The sequence below is a fragment of the Myotis yumanensis genome, unplaced genomic scaffold (assembly GCF_028538775.1).
Source record: "Myotis yumanensis isolate MYYU_CA2020_CCGP unplaced genomic scaffold, mMyoYum1.0.hap1 SCAF_2, whole genome shotgun sequence".
Lineage (NCBI taxonomy): Eukaryota > Metazoa > Chordata > Mammalia > Chiroptera > Vespertilionidae > Myotis > Myotis yumanensis.
Genome location: NW_027223753.1, coordinates 22,941,069 through 22,960,209, shown reverse-complemented (window position 1 = coordinate 22,960,209; position 19,141 = coordinate 22,941,069). Strand labels below are relative to the sequence as shown.

The window sequence follows — 19,141 nt, the reverse complement described above, 5'->3', positions numbered from 1 at the left end:
AGTGGAAGCAAATTTGGCAAAGTAAGAAAAGAAAAAATCAATGACATCCAGAGTTCTACCACCCCCAGAAGATAACCACTATAAACATTTTTGATGCATTGCATTTTATGTGTTTATTATGACTAGTTTTTAAACCACTACATGTTAACATACAGTGATATGCATAAAATGTGTACTCTGGTTCATTTCAATGCTTTAATATTACTATTTTTACATGCCGTAACCGGTCTGGCTCAGTGGATAGAGCGTCAGCCTATGGACTGAAAGGTCCCAGGTTTGATTCCGGTCAAGGGCATGTACCTTGGTTGCGGGCACGTCCCCAGTAGGGGGTGTGCAGGAGGCAGCTGATCGATGTTTCTCTCTCATGGATATTTCTAACGCTCTATCCCTCTTCCTGCCTCTCTGTAAAAAATCAATAAAAATATATTTTTAAAAAATATATTTTTACCTATTATTAGAAGTCACTTTAAACAATTTTTATTGGCTACATAATATACAACTTTATAAATATAATTTGCTTAACTATTACACTTTGGTGGACACTGAAGTTACTTCTAATTTTGTGCAATGCTGTCAGATTATTAGCTTTGACAGATTCCCAAAAGTGAACTACTTGCAAAGAGTATGAACAGCCCGCCAGTGTGGCTCAGTGGTTAAGCATCAACCTATGAACCAGGAGGTCACGGTTCTATTCCTATTCATGGTACATGCCCAGGTTGTGGGCTCCATTCCTAGTGTGCGGCGTGCAGGAGGCAGCTAATCAATGATTCTCTCTCATCATTGATAGTTCTATTTCTCTCTCCCTCTCCCTTCCTCTCTGAAATCAATAAAAATACATTTTTAAAAGAGTATTAATATTTACTTATATTCCTGAAACATATGCTCAAAACTGCTTTCTAGAAACTATGTACTAATTCCCACCCACTCTAAAGGTGAACTCAACTCACAGAACTTATATCAACAAGTGTTATATAATTTTTTATTTTTGCTAATGTGAAAGACAAATAATGGTGTAACTATTATTTTAATTAGTATTTTTTTAAATGTAAATGAGACCATATGATTTATACAAATACACAAATACATTCACCAGTCTCCTGTGTCACTTCTTTTGTGAATTGCTATTTTTGTGTTGTTGTTTTTTTGTTCATTTAACAATATAATGCACCATCCTCAATTTCTGTTATTCTACTAATACTCTCAATTCAGTATACAAAAGACTATATGATCAAGATTTTTTAAATCAAGGTAAGTGCTTCATGAACAAGAGAGCATAAAAAATTATCAAGGGGAAGACTTTGTAAAGTGTTCTAACCATAACACTGCACACCTGAAACTATTACAAAATAATATTATAATGTTAAATGTAAACTGTCATTGAAAAAAAAAATTTAGTAAAAAAAAAAGGGAATAAGAGATTATAGGAACAATACCAAGCAATGAATATACACTATAATTTTCAACTTATTCACAAGTCCTATCAGATTAAAAATGTAATATTTTATAACAATTATTGAATTTGATACCTGCTGAATTCCAAGGCACAAGTATAAGATACTGTCTGGATCATATTTTTCACCATTTGGTCTCCGCACCTCTTGGATAAATTGGCATAAGCCCACACTCAACTCAGCAAAAGTGCATGACAAAATATCTTCCTTCAGCTTGACAGAGCGGACTGTGGAAAGGTAGAAGACATCTGAAATATTAACTTATAAAAAATATAATGCCCGCTGGTATGGGTCAGTGGCTGAGTGTCGATCTATGAACCAGGAGGTCACAGTCCAATTCCCAGTCAAGACACATGCCCGGGTTGTGGGCTCGATCCCCAGTGTGGGGCGTAAAGGAGGCAGCCGATCAATGATTCTCTTTCATCGCTGGTGTTTTTATCTCTCTCTCCTTTTCCCTTCCTCTCTGAAATTAAAAAAAAATTACTAAACAACAAATAAAAGGAAATACAGTACCATTTACTTGATTCATTGAATAAACACTGAGTACAGTGCTATGGTATACACTAGTGAATACATGGGTTACAGACAGATCCTGATCTCAAGGTCTTTTTAGTTAAAGAAATAAATACAATGCAGTATGTATGGTGTAACGGGTGCTATAACAGAGGTTTATTTAAATGAGATTCTATGAAAGGAAATGAAGGAAATCTAATAAACGAGAAGGGTCAGGTCAGATTCTAGAGAATATGACGCTAATGCTAAACCTTGAAAGGTGAAGAAGAGTTAAACAGGTAAAATCTGAGCTAGTTGTAAAATTTAAGAAAAATAAACAAAATCCTTTATATTTACATAATAAACTGATGATCAAAAGATACAATTTTACCTTTATAACAAACCCTTAAAATTGGAAGTAGTATATCAATTTTTCTTTTTAACAAGACTTCAATTTCTAAATAATTTTAAACATTCCATTTATAATCTGAAATTGACAATGATATTACAAGTGACCACAAGGAAACAAAATGAGTTTTACCTCTACAGCCTGGCTCTGAGGATTCTTGGGAGAGTGGATGGTCTTGAGCACTTCCTAAGGGGTCAGAACATGGGCTAGACGAGGCATGTTCAATTCCTGAAAGGGAAAATAAATGAGAAGTTTAAATAAAAATGGAAAAAATTAAGTAAAGCCAAAACTAGAGTTTTATGGGATTTTTGACCTAGTATTTATCCTTTTAGAGTAGATTCATTAATTTATTTATTCATATTCCCTTTATCCCCTAAGTCAAAACACAAATTCATGGTGTGTATTTACCGCCACATTTCAGATCCCCCTGCTCTTCCTTGGCATTTTTCCACTGAACCCAGTTCTTCCAGGCATTTACCCCATACATGTATTTCAGTGTCATCCCAGACACTGAGCACCCTTGAAAGGCTCCTTGAATAAGACTCCTGGGCTCCACGGGTACTATAGACTTCTTTCGTCCCTGTCAGAAGTCCAAAAATACAGAATATAAAATTTAGTCTTGGATCTTTAAGAATCAGCATTCTCAAAGCTGATCTGAAAGATTCAGAGTACTTAGAGCTGAAATGACCTTTGGAGAAAAAAAAGAAAGTTGAAATATAGAAGACCGTATGTGATTATTACTAGGATTTGAGTATTTACCATGGGCCAGTATCTGGACCTACCAATGAGGTCGAATAACATTTACTATCAGGTCTGTTTAATGAACACATGAACAGAACATATTTTGCGTATAAAAAAGCCTCAGTAAGTTCTCTAACTATAATGTAATTAAACTAGAAACCAATAATGGAATGATGCTAAGAAAATACTCAAAAACTGGAAATTAAACAGCACATTTATTAACACCCCATGGGTCAAGGAAGAAACCACAAATGCAATTAAAAACTATTTTGAACCTAAGTGAAAATATAAACAAAACCTATCAAAATATTTGTGATGATGCTAAAACAGTGCTTACAAGCAAATAGGATTCTACTGAGCCTCCTATCTATCTACTCCAGGACTTCTGTGAGGATCAAATGAGATGAGGCACGTGAAAACGCTTCACAAACATTTGGTTAAACTGTAAAATGTTTGGATATAAAGCAAGTTGGGTTCCTGGGCTGAAGAAACTGCAAGGAGGCTAGTCGCTAGGGAGAGGAAGCCGGGTGTTGCTACATCATTACCCAGTAACTGTTTCCAGGCTTGGCTGTGGACAGCATTTTGTGCCATAGGCTCTTGGCAGCATGGGCTGCGATTTGGTGGGGTGGTCGCTCTGGGGTGGTGGCGGGGCCTGTGTCCCACTTGGGGGATGCCAAGTGTTGGTTTGTCAGGGCCAGGTCCGTGGTGCCGCTTATTTTTAAACTAGAGGCCCAGTGCACAGATTCGTGCACCAGTGAAGTCCCTTGACCTGGCCTGCACCCTCTTGCAATCCAGGACCCTTTGGGGATGTCGGACTGCCAGTTGCAACCCGATCCCCACAGGCCAGGCCGAGAACCCCACCAGTGCACAAATCCATGCACTGGGCCTCTGTATGCATATAAGATCTTTCATTAATCTCTTCATGCCCTCTCCCCCCTCCCCTTTTCTCTCTGAGATCCATCATTCTGTTCCATTTTTACATGCCTGTGTGTTGATCGTCTGCCCCCTGGTGGTGAGTGTGCATCATAGCTATGGGTCGAAGGGACGCTTGGGCTTTTATACTAGTACTAGTAGCCCAGTGTACGAAATTCGTGCACTGGGGTGGGGGGGGACCCTCAGTCTGGCCTTCACCCTCTCTAATCTGAGACCCCTCAGGGAATGTTCAACTACCTGTTTGTGCCCACACTTTTAACAGATAACAGCTCCATTGTTTCTTTTTTATGCTTAAAACCATTGGAATTAGTAGGTATTCAAAGTGTGTATACATTTTGGGGGGACACCCTGTATATCTCTAGTCAGCGGTGAAAGAAACCAACAGCAGATTTGGAACCCCCAGACAGGGAACCTCACTTACTCCCCACATGTCTCCCCACTTCACTTTCCACCTTCATGGGCAGCAGGAGAATCAACGTTTTCTCTCATTAATTCGGAAAAGCACGTCCTGTCACCCGCTGCCTGGCAGGAGTGAGCTAGGCCCCAAGCAAGCAAGGCTCAGTCAGGGCAGCCTTCGCTCATGGGTGCTGGCACCCAAAGTGCACATTCCTCCTCTACAGTAACCCCAACTATCCCACTGTTTCACTGAGAGGACGGAATTCCTCTCTGCCTCTGGGCTCTTGATCTTGAACACTGACCGAAGGGACCTCAGAGAGGGCCGCCCGTGCCCACCAGGTGTGTCTATCTGCACCTGCTCCTGCCTCAGCACCTGCATTAACCCCCCAGAGGTGATCTCGTAGCTGCACTGGCCTCCGTGGGAACAGGGCATCACCACTCTGCCCTCTCACTGTCATCTCACAGGCGCCCACCCTCAGCACCCAGAAGACCCAGACACTCTCCAAAGGATGTGAGTGCATCAGAGGGGATGTGTGCACATCCTGTGGGGGTGTTAGGCATGCTGAGTTGATGGAAGTGCGGTGGAGAGGCGGGGGAACTTGTGCACGCCTTGGTTTGCAACTGTTGCAGGCGAGGGAGGGTGACAGTGTGCTGGGGGATGTTCGCACGCCGGGGGGGAATGTGCACACCAGAGGCCTCTGGCTTTGCAGATCCGCAAACCCCCGTGGTGCGGCCAGGAGGATGTCAGTTTGGCCCGCCATGGTGGCTGTCCCTGCGATCCTGCACCTTCTGGGCCAGGAGGCGGGACTTGCGCAGCCACTCCTGGGCGCTGATGGACTGCAGGCACTACTTCAGCTCAGCCTGCAGGCTCCGCTTGGCGCGCTCACAGCTGTCACCACCGCCATGTGGGGAGTACAGGCCACCCTCCGCTGGCCTGCCTCCCCTGTCCAGAGGCTCTCTGCGCTGCTCACCTGCCCAAAGTGACTGGGGCTGGGCGGAAGCCAGGCATCCTGCCCTGCCCAACCCTGGACGATCCGCCCCTGTGCGAGCTGCCGCCCCGCCGGGAAGGGTCACGGATCCAGGTCCCGGGACCGCGGACAGCCTCAAGCGCTGCCCCCCGCCCGCCAGGACATGGATCCGGGTCCCAGGCCGCGGACAGCCTCAAGCACTGCCCCCCGCCCGGCAGGGTCACAGATCCGGTCTCGGACTGTGGACAGCCTCAAGCACTGCCCCCCACCCGGAAGGGTCACAGATCTGGGTCCCGGACCGTGAACAGCCTTGCCCGCTGCCGCCTGCCTTCAGTATGCAAATTAGCCGCCATTTTGTTGCTTCAGGGTGGGGGTCCCGCTTGGGTGCCTAGCCAGCCTGGATGAGGAGATGATGGCTGTTTGCAGCTGGTCACACCCCCTTCAGGGTGGGGGTCCCCACTGGGGTGCCTGGCCAGTCTGGGTGAGGGGCTGAGGGCCGTTTTCAGGCTAGCGGGCGACTGAAGCTCCCAACCTCTCCTTTTTTTTTATTCTGGGATTTATTTACCTTCTATGGCTGTCACTGGAGCTGAGAGCCGGCTTTAGCTCTGAGGCTCGGCTCCAGCTCTGAGACCTCGGCTGCTGAAAGCAGGTAGTGGGTTTGTTTGGGTTCTATAATTGAAACACTGTTGCAGTCCTGCTGGCTGAAGCCAGGTTTCTGGAATTTGTTTAGCTTCTATAATTGCAACATAGTTTCTTAGACTGCAGCTCAGAGGCCGGCAGCGGCAGGCGGGGAACATTGGCTTCCTCCATCACTGGAGCAAGCAAGCCTCCTGTTCGCTTCAGCTGCCTGGCTGCCGGCCGCCATCTTGGTTTGCAGTTAATTTGCATATCCTGCTGATTAGCCGATGAGAAGGGTGTCGGGGTTATGGTCAATTTGCAAGTTTCTCTTTTATTAGATAGGATATATAGATGGCCAGTGCATGTGATGGCAGCTCCTGCGTTGTGTGTGTGACCCCTGGTGGTCAGTGCACATCATAGCTACCAGTCAGAAGGACAGACACTTACCCTTTTATATATATAGATTATATAAACTAGTGAGCCTCATTATAGTATTTTTTAAAGCTAAATTTAGACTTTAAAAAATAAAAATTTTATAACAAAGATTATAAAAAGTTTTTTAAACTAAACAAAACAAAACAAAAAACCTCAATTATAAAAACAAAATTAAAAAATCCCTGCTGAGAAATGTAAAATATAAGATATAGTTGACTTTAAGAAACAAACACACACACACACACCCTCCACGAGGTTGTAAAACAACGTATGGAAGTTCCTGATCCTGGCAATACAGTTTTGTAAACTACTGGAATTAATCAAGACTTATAGAATAAAGGAACAAAAAGAAAAGTTAATCTACTGCTTACTCTTCGTCTGGGCTGGGGGAAGCCATCTCTGTGTCGTCGTCTTGTTCGGGAACGTGCCTGGATTCCCTGCACTTTATTCAATGGGTCAAAGGAGTCTATAAGAATCAGCAGAAAGCATAATGTAAGATAAATAACTCACAGACTTAAAGACTAAGACTAAGAAAGAAAATAGCAGATAATAATCACTATATTCATTATTTTATTTGTGATAACATAAAAATTTGACATATATACTTAAGAGAAATAAAGGATATTGCATTTAAATTAGGAGTTCATAGACAATCAAGAAAACCACCTTTATGGTTACTGTGGGAAAGCTTAAAAACACACACAAATTAACTTCTTGTAAGAACATGGTACAAATTAACACCTTCAAAGGCAATGACCACGTGTGCGCTAGATTATTATCACACATAATTGCTTCATAATGTCAATTTGGTGTTGTACCAATCTTCTAAAATAAAAGACTTTCAGGGGAAAAGTTACATTGCACAAACCTGATGGAAAGTCTGCTTCCAGATCCTGTTCAGTTTCCCCTTTTGAGAACTGCTTCAATTCTGAATCAGCCTCTTGCACGGCATTTGACTTTAAGGCATAATGATTCAACTCTTCCTCCCAGCTATGTGGAGTAGATACTGCCTCTGATTCCAGGTCACCACTGTATGTGCTTCCTTGGTCTGAGATAGATAGAAAGCACAGCTTCAAAATAAGATACACTGTTAACATAGCCAGAAACCTTCCTGAAACCCCTAAATACCAAAAACAGATATGGTTGAGGAACAATTACCCAGGTACATTTAACAATGAAGTAACTTATTTACCAGTCTCACAGAACTGGATTCATATTCTTGGTATATAGTTTAAAGCTTTATCTTAATCCTCAAAATCAGTATTTGAGGGGGAAAAACAAAACAATATTTGAGGTAGCTTTTATTATTCTCATTACAAATTAGCACACAATCATAGATACCCAGTACCCCTAAAATAGCAAAAATTTCAAATATTTAATCTGAGGATGCTAATATTTTATGGTTTGTATTATTAACAGGACAGTACATAATTCTAAGATCCAAAATATATTTACAATTACAAACCTTTTTCAAATATCTTAGTATCTAGAAAGAGTTCTTGTTCAGAAGTTTGGGATCCTAAAGAAAAGAAAAGCACATAATAAATAATTTATATGTACACACGAATCAAACTGCATCAAAATAAAATGACGGTACTACATACATGAATCACAAGACAGAGTTCTAAGGAAATAGCCTTCATATGCAGAAAATGTTTCATTAATAAAAGTAGGCATGAGTAGTAAATGAAGTTAAATTATGACTTATAACAGCAGTTAAACGTTTAGGTAGCAGTATGAAAGAAGTCATGACAAGAGACACCTTTATTTTGCATTTTGCTCTAGTGTGCCACCTGAAATTCTTCCCCACCACGACACACACACACACACACACACACACACACACACACACACACACAGATTGACAAATCTGTTTAAATTCCTTTCTACCTCTAAAATATATGCTATAACACTGCATTGGAAAACCAACAGAATTAGAACATAAGTTACATGAGCAGCCTACACATGGAACTAAACAGAACACAGTTCTATCAATTATAAACTACTTTAAAAGTAAGAAGCTAGCCCTGGCCGGTGTGGTTCAGTTGGTAGAATATCATCTCATGCACCAAAAGGTTGGTAGTTTGATTCCAAGTCAAAGCACATGCCCAGGTTTCAGGCTTGATCCCCGGTAGGGGCATACAGGAGGCAGCCAATCAATATTTCTCTTTCACATTGATGTTTCTTTCCCTTCCTCTCCCTTCCTCTCTCTCTAAAATCAATAAAACATATTTTTTTAAAAATAAAAGGAGCTTAAGGATTCATAGTAGTAAAAACTATTTTTTTAAAGACCCAGGAAAATTACTTCTTTTCCTGAAATCAAAGATAAGTTATCCAGATCCCTTCAGTTGAAATTCATTTTTCCCTCCTTTATGTTTTTAAACTATTTTATTTTACTGACACTATAGTGATTACAACTATCTGTCTTGAAGCTTAGTTTTGAAAGTTCTTCTGTCTCACTCCAATTGTAGGCTAAGGCAAAGTCACTATATTTGTACAGAGGAAGCACTTGATAAATGTTAACTGTTAACATGAATGTAGAAGCCAATTTAAATTGAGGTTTACCATCAGGAATTGCTTGAACTTCAAAAGTAAATATAATATCAGAAAGTTACAAGATAAGCATAGGGACAATATTCTCAGACATTAAAATTCATATATAAATGGGTCAGAATTATGAGACCACACACTAAAGAACAAAATGAGACCAGAAACACTGGAATTAACAAATATGCTTTTTACTCATCACTCAGAACATATATGCCTTAAAAACTTACTGGCAACACAACAGAAAACTTAACAGTTTTTCAAATGCTACAGTGTTCAAAAATTATCTAGCATTTGTTATGTAAAATCAAATCCCAGTTAGCTTTGTAAAAACTGTCACTGGAAAAAAAAAACTTGTCAGGAAAGAATGATTTTTTGGCTCATCAGTGATATATTAAAAGGCCTTTGTGAAAATTCACTGATATATTTCAAATATCTTATACACCATTTTATCTCTCTCTTCTTATCACTATACTAGTGGCTAGTGCACAGATTCGTGCACATTGAAAGGAAATTAATTAGAATAAATATTTTAATATCTTAATAAATATTTTAATAAATAAGTACTTGTCGATGACTGTTCTTCAGACATTTTCTGTCGACAACGCCGGCTTCTTTCAGCTTCAGCAGTACGTTGTGCCAATAGTTGTTCTTCAGACATATTCTGTCGATGACGTCGCTTTCTTTCAGCATCAGGGATACGTTGTGCCAATTGTTGTTCTTCAGACATATTCTGTCGACGACGCCGGCTTCTTTCAGCTTCAGAGGTACGTTGTGGCAATAGTTGGTCTTCAGACATATACTGTTGACGATGCCGTTTTCTTTCGGCTTCAGAATGTCAACAAAAACAACCAAATTTACGATCGACAATGACAGATCAAAACACACGTGTGCGATTGGTGCCAGCGAGAGCTTATATGTATCGTGTATGCGTGAGTTAACTTAGCCTTTTATATCAAACTAGAGGCCCAGTGCACAGATTCGTGCACTGGTGGGGTACTTCAGCCTGGTCTGTGGAGATCGGGCGGAAACCAGCTCTCCGACACCCCCCGAGGGGTCCCAGATTGCGAGAGGGCCCAGGCCAGCCCGAGTGACCCCACTGGTGCACAATAGGGGCAGGGGAGAGACCATGGGAGGTTGTCCAGCCGGGAGGAACCAAGGGAGGGCTCCAGGGAGTGTCCAGCCCATCTCACCCAGTCCTGAATGGCCAGACCCCAGCAGCAGACTAAGCTACCAGTTGAAGGTTAATGTGCATCATAGAAATGGGTCGAACAGTCGGAGAGACAATTAGCATATTAGGCTTTTATATATTAAAGGCTAATATGCTAAGTGTCCGTCCAGGTAATGTCATTTAGCAACGCCCGACTTCCTCTCCCTAGCAACGACTAGCCTCCTTGCAGTTTATTCAGCCCAGGTACCCGACTTGCTTTATAGCCAGGTGCAAACATTTCACACTTTAACCAAATGTCTGTGAAGCGTTTTCACGTGCCTCATCTCATCTGATCCTCACAGAAGTCCCTGGAGTAGGTAGATAGGAGACTCAGTGGAATCCCATTTTCTTTTCATTAGCTGGAAAACAGAGATTTAGAAAGCTTAGAAACTTGACCCAACTGAAAAGAAGGAAGAAATGCTGGACCTGGAAAATAACTTCAGGTTTTCTCCCTGCGCAGTATATCGTCAAACACTGCTGCAGTTAAATATTTTACCCTTTGTTCTCCCTGTGTGATGTACAATAATAATCTCCTTCATGTTGATATTCACTGCTGTGTTGCTGACAATTACCTGAAAGAGAAGTTGGGGTGCTTCACTGGGCTGGTAAAAGTTTAGCTAAATCAGAAAGCAGGTCTAATTATGCAAGTTTATTCTATATCTATAAAAGGCTAAGTTTACTTGTGCATGCGCGATACATATAAAGCTCTTGCTGGTGGAAATTGTACGTGTGTATTTTGATCTTGTTACTGTCGATCATAAATTTGGTTGACACTTCTATTATAGAGAAAGGGTGAATAGAGATATTAAAATATTTCTTCTAATTAATTTCCTTTCAATGTGCATTAATCCGTGCACAGGCCATTAGTATATAGATAAAACTGTTATTGTAGATTATGCAGATCTACAATAGAGGGCAAAATATTTAACCGTAGCAGTGTTTGACTATATTCTGTGCAGTGAGAAAACCTGAAGTCAGTTTCAGGTTCTACCATTTCTTACTTCTTCTCAGGTCAAGTTTCTAAACTTTCTAAATCTCCTTTTTCTGGCTAATGAAAAGAAACTAGGATTCTACCGAGTCTCCTATCTACCTACTCCAGGAATTCTGTGAGGATCAGATGAGATGAGGCACGGGAAAACGCTTCACAAACATTTGGTTAAAATGTGAAATGTTTGCACCTGGCTATAAAGCAAGTCGGGTTCCTGGGCTGAAGAAACTGCAAAGAGGCTAGTCATTGCTAGGGAAAGGAAGCCGGGCGTTATACATGATGTCATTACCCAACGTCCACAGCGACCGTTTCTGGACTGGGCTGAGCTGGACTGTGGGCCGTATTTTACACCATGGGGTCTTGGCAGCGTTGGCTGCGATTCGGTGGGGTGTCGCTCCGGAGTGGTGGCAGAGCCTGTGTCCCACTTGGGGAAAGCAGAGTGTTGGTCTGTCGGTGCCAGGTCCGTGGTGTCATTTATTTTTATTTATTTTTTTAAATATATTTTTATTGATTTCAGAGAGCAAGGGAGAGGAAGAGAGAGATAGAAACATCAATAATGAGAGGAAATCATTAACTGGATGCCTCCTGCACATTGCACCGAGCCCGCAACCAAGGCATGTGCTCTTGACTGGAATCGAACCTGGGACTCTTCGGTCCGCAGGCTGATGCTCTATCCACTGAGCCAAACCAGCTAGGGATCCGTTTATTTTTAATTGGCCAGTGCACATCATGGCAGCTCCTGCGTTGATCGTCTGCCCCTTATTTTTAAGTGGTCAGTGCGCATCATAGCTACTGGTTGGAGGGAAGGATGGACACTTAGCCTTTTTTATATATAGATCACTTCTTATATCCAAAACCCAGGAGCTGCTAATTAAGGCTAAAAACTTTTCAGGAGTCTATATTACTGAGTTCTGGTTAATATCACATATCATTTGCTTTGGAGTCAGATCTGGATTCAACTTTTGTTTCATTTACTTCCTGACTGTGTAACCTGGGCAAGTAAAATATCCTATTTTCAACTAAGGAATCTGAAGTAAACAGCAACTCCCCAATAGGGCTGTTGTGACATTAAACGGGGTGACGTACATAGTGAATGTGGGACAATGCCTAGACTATGGTAAGCATATAAATGTTAACTATTGTTATCATTATTCTACACCCAGAATGAGATTTATCAATCAATTACTTGAGCCCATAGTTTTCCATTCTGCTACTAATATGCTAGTTATTACACAACTAGAGGCCTGGTGCACGAATTCCTGCACAGGTAGGGTCCGGCTGGCTGCCCTGGCCTTGATTGGGGCGGGCCGCGGGGGGAGGGAGGGAAGAAGGGAGAGGGGACACGGGAGGAAAGCCACCGGCCTCACTCTCATCGGGCTGGTTGGCCGGCCACAGTGCATGTCATAGGGACCGGTCATTCCAGTCGCTTGGCTTTTATACATATAGGTAGGAATTCTTATCTGAGGACCATGATTTCAATACAGGGCTAAAATCAGAAAATGATCATGAAACTCAGATTTATGGTTTTCTGGAATCATTAACACTAAAAACTGCATTGAATATCAGCACTTAGTTTCCTTCATTAAAAAGTGAGAACTTTCAGAGATATCAACAAGGTTAACAAACCCACAGACTTGGTATTTAAACACAATAAAGCGTTTAGAAACACCTTGACTGCCGCATCCCTAAAATTACTTGTTACAGGAAAATGTGTAGGGGTATTTTTTTCTTTCTTTACTTTAAAATTATACCAACCTCCCTGAGATAGAGTCTTCTTCTCTTCATCTTCTACAATCATTTCTGCCATCTCAAGGAGATCGGCTTCAAATGGATGTGAAGGAAGCTTTTCATTAAGGTCTTCAATACTCTCAGTGGCTTTATCTTCATTATCCGTCGAGGATGGAATAAGCATAGGGACAGGCATCTAAAAGACCAAGGATGGACTGAAGAGTTTCTTGAGCAACAGGTTCATCATCAAAGCTATTATTTGTGAGATCATATAAGTATTAAAATAATAAACAAATTCAAGATATTTTTCTATTGCTGATAATTAAAGTACTATTGCTGGGTGTGTTTTTTTTTTATAAGAATACAGCCATTTGCCGAGACCGGTTTGGCTCAGTGAATAGAGCGTCGGCCTGCGGACTGAAGGGTCCCGGGTTCAATTCCGGTCAAGGGCATGTACCTGGGTTGCGGGCACATCCCCAGTGGGAGATGTACAGGAGGCAGCTGGTCGATGTTTCTCTCTCATCGATGTTTCTAACTCTCTATCTCTCTCCCTTCCTCTCTGTAAAAAATCAATAAAATATATTTAAAAAAAAAAAAAAAAGAATACAGCCATTTAAATCAAAATTTAGTAAGACCTTTTCTGCAAACTCAACAAAATGTGTGTCTGAATACTCCAAATGGATAATTATCTAACACACCTTTGTTTTGCTTTTGATTATATTTCTTGCTTAATATTCTCACACAACTGTTTCCCTTAAAAATTCAATACTGAGAAAAACTACATTTCTAGTAACAAAATTAATTCCTTTTTCTTTAATAAAAAGTAAGAATCATATAAATCACATTCATCTTTTCAACCTTTCTAGAATCTAGTGTTCTGACACACACACAATTTCTGATCTTTTTCTGAGATTTATGGCTTTGTCGAATCATTAACACTAAAAACTGTATTAAATACCAGTATTTTGTTGTATGAAACAATATAAAAAAGCTACCTTATAGCTTTCTCTGACACGGTAAGGTACAAATAGAAGCAGTCCTTTATATACTCCACATTAAATAATATGGCCATACAGTATTAGCTAACCAGAGTCAGCTGTGTTTTACCAACAAGTGAAAAGCTTTTTATGGAATTGTTAAAATTTTATTAGAGGAAAATGTGTACTAACTTAATCGTAGCATCTATATGATTACTCACTGGAACTGGAATTCCAAATGGGACTGGTGCATACTGAGTATACAGATGAAGAGGTATGGGCACAAACACTGGTACAGGAACTGGCACCATAATGACCTGGGACGGGCTTAGCGTGTCTTCTGATGAAAAAAAGGACAAAAACAAAAAGGGTTAGAAACAACATTTTAATAAATATTTAATAAATCTTTTTTTAAAGCATATAGAGATTTATAGTTCAAGAGAAATATAATCTGTAATACTAAGAGTTCATAAAAAGGAGAAATGCCCTAGCTGGTTTGGCTCAATGGATAGAGTGTTGGCATGCAGACTGAAGGGTCCCAGGTTCAATTCCAGTCAAGGGCACATGCCCAGATTGTGGGTTCGATACCCAGTGTGGAGAGAGCAGGTGAAGCACAGTAACCTCAATCTTGGGTAGAAACTGCTATTTAAATTTTAACCCAGCTATTCTGGCTTCTGTAAACATTTGCTTGCTTAAATAACAGGGTAGTTACCTCAGTTTTCAGATTGAGACCTGGAAACTCACATAAATCACCCCATTATGTTGCCAGCCCACATCACAAAGGTTATTCTTCTGTGCCTGAGGACCAGAACCACAAAAGATTGCTTCCCGTTGCCTCAGTGGCTCCAGGAATTGGGACTGTAGATGACGTTTAGAGATTATTAACTTTGCTCAATTCTGCTTCTGTACAATGTGCTTCCGCAAGATAGCTCCACATTCCAACATCTAGCAGGATGTGGCTTTTGTCTTTATAAGCTTGCTACTGTAGTCACTCGGGGCTGCAAGATTTGGAGAGCTAATGCCCCCTCGTAGCTGCTGGCTTTTGAATAAATGACTCCTTAATTCGACTTCTTGAGTGGGGAGTCCTTTGTGTGATTCGCGGGTACATTACAACACAGGAGGCAGCTGATAAATGAATCACTCTCATTATTGATATTTCTATCTTTCTCCCTCTCCCTTCCTCTCCGAAATCAATAAAAATATATTCTAAAAAAAAAAAAGGAGAAATAACTAAAGTAGCAAAGAAAAGTTTGAGTATAGCACTAACAAAAAAGTGAGCAATACAATGATTATCAAGGATACAAAGATAAAATTAATGAAAGATATAATGTGGATGAATAAAGGGAAGAATGGGAACAGTGATCACAGATGATGGGTATGGAAAGCTGTTAACACGAGTAAGTAGATTATGTTACAGAGCAGATTGAATAAGTAGAATGACCATTTTTGTGAAATCATTTCTAGTAGTAGTGGGGAGCAATTACAGATCCTTTAATACAAAGTAATGTGACAAAAATAGCATTAAAGAGATTAATTTGGCTGCCAGCAATGCACAGAATAAAATTACATAAAGTGTAAATGTAGGAGACAATTATAATATGTACAGCTAACATGATGAAGGCCTGAATTAGGGTGACAATACCACCTACAAAAAACATATATATCTATACCTATATCTATACCTAGATATCTATACCTAGATATACCTAGATATACCTAGATATCTATACCTAGATATCTATAGGTATAGATATAGGTATAGATATAGATATAGATATATGACTAGAGGCCCTGTGCACCTTTTGTGCACAAGTCGATCCCTAGGCCTGGCCGGTGATCAGGGCCAATCAGGGCCTTCCAGCTGCTGGCCAGGGCCTTTCTTCCAGCTGCCGGCTGCCAACTGGGGCCTTCCTTTGTTCCGCACCACCCCCTCATGGTCAGTGCATGTCATAGTGAGCGATCGAACTCCTGGTCTCCCGAACTCTTGTGGGGACACTTTCTATGTTAGCCTTTTATATGTATACATATGCTAAAGTATTACAAAATGAAACAGACCTTGGAAACTAACTTAAATATGAGCAGGGAAAAGTGGGAAGAATGGAGGATTCATTCAATTATTTGATAAGTATTTAAAGAGTCCTTTCTTTGTGCCAGAAAAATATTCTAGATAACTATAAAATCATTAATGTAGGATAAAAATCATGCTATTCACAAAAAGTGAAAAGCTGACAATTCAACTAGGGTTAGAAGTAGGAAATAATACAGTATCAGCTTTATCATGGTGCAGTGGATGTAAAAAGAGTTACCAGAATAGAGATGTCTGATAACCAAGGTACATAATACAAAATAAGTATCCTATATAATAAAGAGATAATATGCAAATTAACCCTCACACCCTCACAAGATGGCTGCCTACGACCAGGTCGGCAAGAGGGTTAGTGAGGGGCAACCAAACGACTGAACAAGCAGGCTGCTTGGGGCAACCAGGCCGGCAGGGGAGTTAGTGAGGGACGACCAAGCGACTGAACAGTAGGCTGCGTGGGGCAACCAGGCTGGGGGGCGCTGTGAGGGCTGACCAGGTTGGCAGGGGGGGAGGGGCAGTTGGGGGCGACCAGGCAGGTGAGCGATTAGGAGCCAGCGGTCCAGGATTGTGAGAGGGATGTCCGACGGCCTAAATCAGCAGTCAGACATCCACCAAGGGGTCCCAGATTGGAGAGGGTGCAGGCTGGGCTGAGGGGGACCCCCTCCCCATGCACAAATTTCATGCACAGGGCCTCTAGTCGATATAAAATATAGGACTAAGTCACTTACAGCCTGCTATGCAATGTGGTCCATGGACCAGTAGCACTGACATTATATAGGAGCTTGTGAGAAATGTAAAGCCTTAGGACCCACTGAATCAGAATCTACATAAGATCCCAAAGTAATTCATATGCATATTAATGTTTGAGAACACTGGCCTACAGGATAATCTTCCAGATCTAGGAATATAGGATTCCTTTCCAGTTTAAAAATTCTGGGGCTTTCATTTGGCAACAGGAGGAGCTCCACAGACCCATTCCCTAGTGAAACAAGCAAAACTGGTGAAAACAACCATTTACATTATTTGGAAACTGTCCTTAGGGCATACAGCAAATGGAGAAATATTTATTCAGGAAAATCTACTGAAATTCAGTAATAACAGTTGACCCACCACCTGCTTCATATTCCCATTCAATGGACTGAAGCAGCATTCTGGGTGGATATAATCAGGAAGAACGGCTTCTCTTCAGGCAGCTCCCAATCAAGGATTACTGTATCTCACCAGGAGGAGCAGGCCACCATTACTTCTCATCTCTTGCAACTACAAGTTTAAGAGGTTAATTTCCTTCCTCCACCCAACTCCCACTCACAAGCTAGAAGCCCTACTACAGGAATGGCAGGCTAAGAATAGTGGGGTCCAATCATCCTCACTCCAGATGACTTATAGGGCAAAGATTCCATGCTGGGACAAGCAAGCTGAGAAAATCAGAGGCTAGAAGTAGCTCAGAGATTATGCTTGGGGAGGGGGTACAGGGGGAAGAAAGGTAGTTCATAAGGAAAGAAGCCCTGAAGCTCTCCTCAAAGAAATTGGTGTTATTTGAAAAAGAGTATGAAAAAAGTTCAAGCCTAAGGGGAAAACAATAGTTACTCTTAATTAAGATCCTGTCTATATAATTCCAAAGTCTGTAATTACTCCATGATATTAAGGAAATTAAATGAAATGTTCACAGTATGGTATAATCAATTAACTACTTTCTCTCTGTCATAACTTGTTAAATTTCAGATGGTGAAAATACCTAACTTACAAGGATGCTGTAAGAATTAAATTGAACAATGTATATTAGCAACTAAATATATTACCTAGGAAATAGCAGGCACTCAATTAATAGAGGCAGACCCCACATTCCTTTCCCTTTAAAAAATTAAATGAAGAAAGTATAAGAAATATACCTGTCTGGCATTCTTTGTTTTGGGTATGTGGTTTGCATGAGGTGGCTTTAGTCTGTGTGATGGGTTTGCACAATAAAGCTTTATTCTTCAAAAGTCTTGGAGGCTGGGAAGGTGGCAGTTTCAGGGCATCTGTTTGTGTACTTGCCTAGTTTAAAACAAAATCAAAAGATATAAAAAATTAATCAAAGAAACTAAAGACGTTTTCAAAAGCTTACCTTTAATTACAAAAAAAAAAAAGATTATAATTTCTAAAGGAATATTATATTAGAATTACATGGAAAACACAACACACATTCTTGAAATAGCAATATAGCAATATTTTAATAACTACATATTGATTCTAAATATATCTATTTACCAATTCTGTTTACCAAGAAAAATGTTATTTCTATTATTGTAAGCCATTGTTAAGCACAAAGCTGGTAGAGTTTAAAATGGAAACTATTTTTCTTGACTAAATCTTAGAAGCCTTAGTTTCAAGATAACTAGAAATAACAGAATCACTTATGATCACTTCAGGGACTTGAAAATAAGATGATACCAATGGTATCCCAGAGACCAGGAAACACTTAAGAAATGCCACTGTTTCAGTATAAGATTTTCTCATTATTTATTTTTTCTTATTTTAAGAGAAAAGCAAAAAATATTGAGTTAAAAAAAAAAGTAATGCTTGTTTACCACATACTCTACACTGGGTAGAAAACAAAACTACATTTTATAGACATCTTATTTACAATCTGACTACATTACCAATGCTCCCAAAACCTTTTATGCCTAACTTCTATATAATTAACTTTAAGTCTGTAGAACAATAAAAAAAAAACTTCAGTAATTACAAAGATAGCAAACATAAAAAGAAATTAAAGTGTATAAAATACATAATTAAGTAACCAAAAATCCTATTCCTGAACAAATGTTAAATGAGCTCACAAAATTTATTTTATATAATAAATAAATAATAAAGGGCAAAGTAGTTTAGACATATTTATCCGACATCAAAATGGAAAATAAATACAGTGGCAATACCAATAAAAATAAAACTTACATCCCCAATGATTTTCGCTGTTACTGTTGGAACTGCACCTGATATAAATTAAAATATATATTTAGGATCTTACACAATTAAACATTAGCATTAAAAGCTGATTATTAGACAATTAGAGGTCCAGTGCACGAAATCTGTGCACTGGTAGGGTCCCTAGCAGCTGCCGGCTGCCAGCCAGGGCCTCCCTCCCTTTCCCCAGCCGGCCGCGTCCCCTGGTCAAACCCCTGGACA

The 19,141-nt window shown here is 40.3% G+C and overlaps 1 protein-coding gene across 7 annotated transcripts in view; it reads right to left on the bottom strand.

The window, feature by feature from the left end:
* The window catches only part of ZMYM4 (zinc finger MYM-type containing 4), a 120,494-nt gene that overhangs the window by 8,597 nt on the left and 92,756 nt on the right, over positions 1-19,141 (bottom strand). For 5 of the 7 annotated variants that reach the window (XM_070404702.1, XM_070404703.1, XM_070404705.1 and 2 more), the window contains exons 17-27: positions 18,911-18,948; positions 17,866-18,010; positions 14,115-14,233; positions 12,944-13,112; positions 9,558-9,818; positions 7,909-7,962; positions 7,312-7,491; positions 6,815-6,909; positions 2,761-2,932; positions 2,485-2,580; positions 1,527-1,678 (exon numbers count right to left, since the gene is read on the bottom strand). In XM_070404702.1, the coding sequence (XP_070260803.1) occupies positions 1,527-1,678; positions 2,485-2,580; positions 2,761-2,932; positions 6,815-6,909; positions 7,312-7,491; positions 7,909-7,962; positions 9,558-9,818; positions 12,944-13,112; positions 14,115-14,233; positions 17,866-18,010; positions 18,911-18,948 (1,481 nt within the window). Of the gene's footprint in view, positions 1-1,526; positions 1,679-2,484; positions 2,581-2,760; positions 2,933-6,814; positions 6,910-7,311; positions 7,492-7,908; positions 7,963-9,557; positions 9,819-12,943; positions 13,113-14,114; positions 14,234-17,865; positions 18,011-18,910; positions 18,949-19,141 lie in introns of those variants that run through there. The other 2 variants (XM_070404706.1, XR_011470220.1) reach the window with 2 other exon arrangements.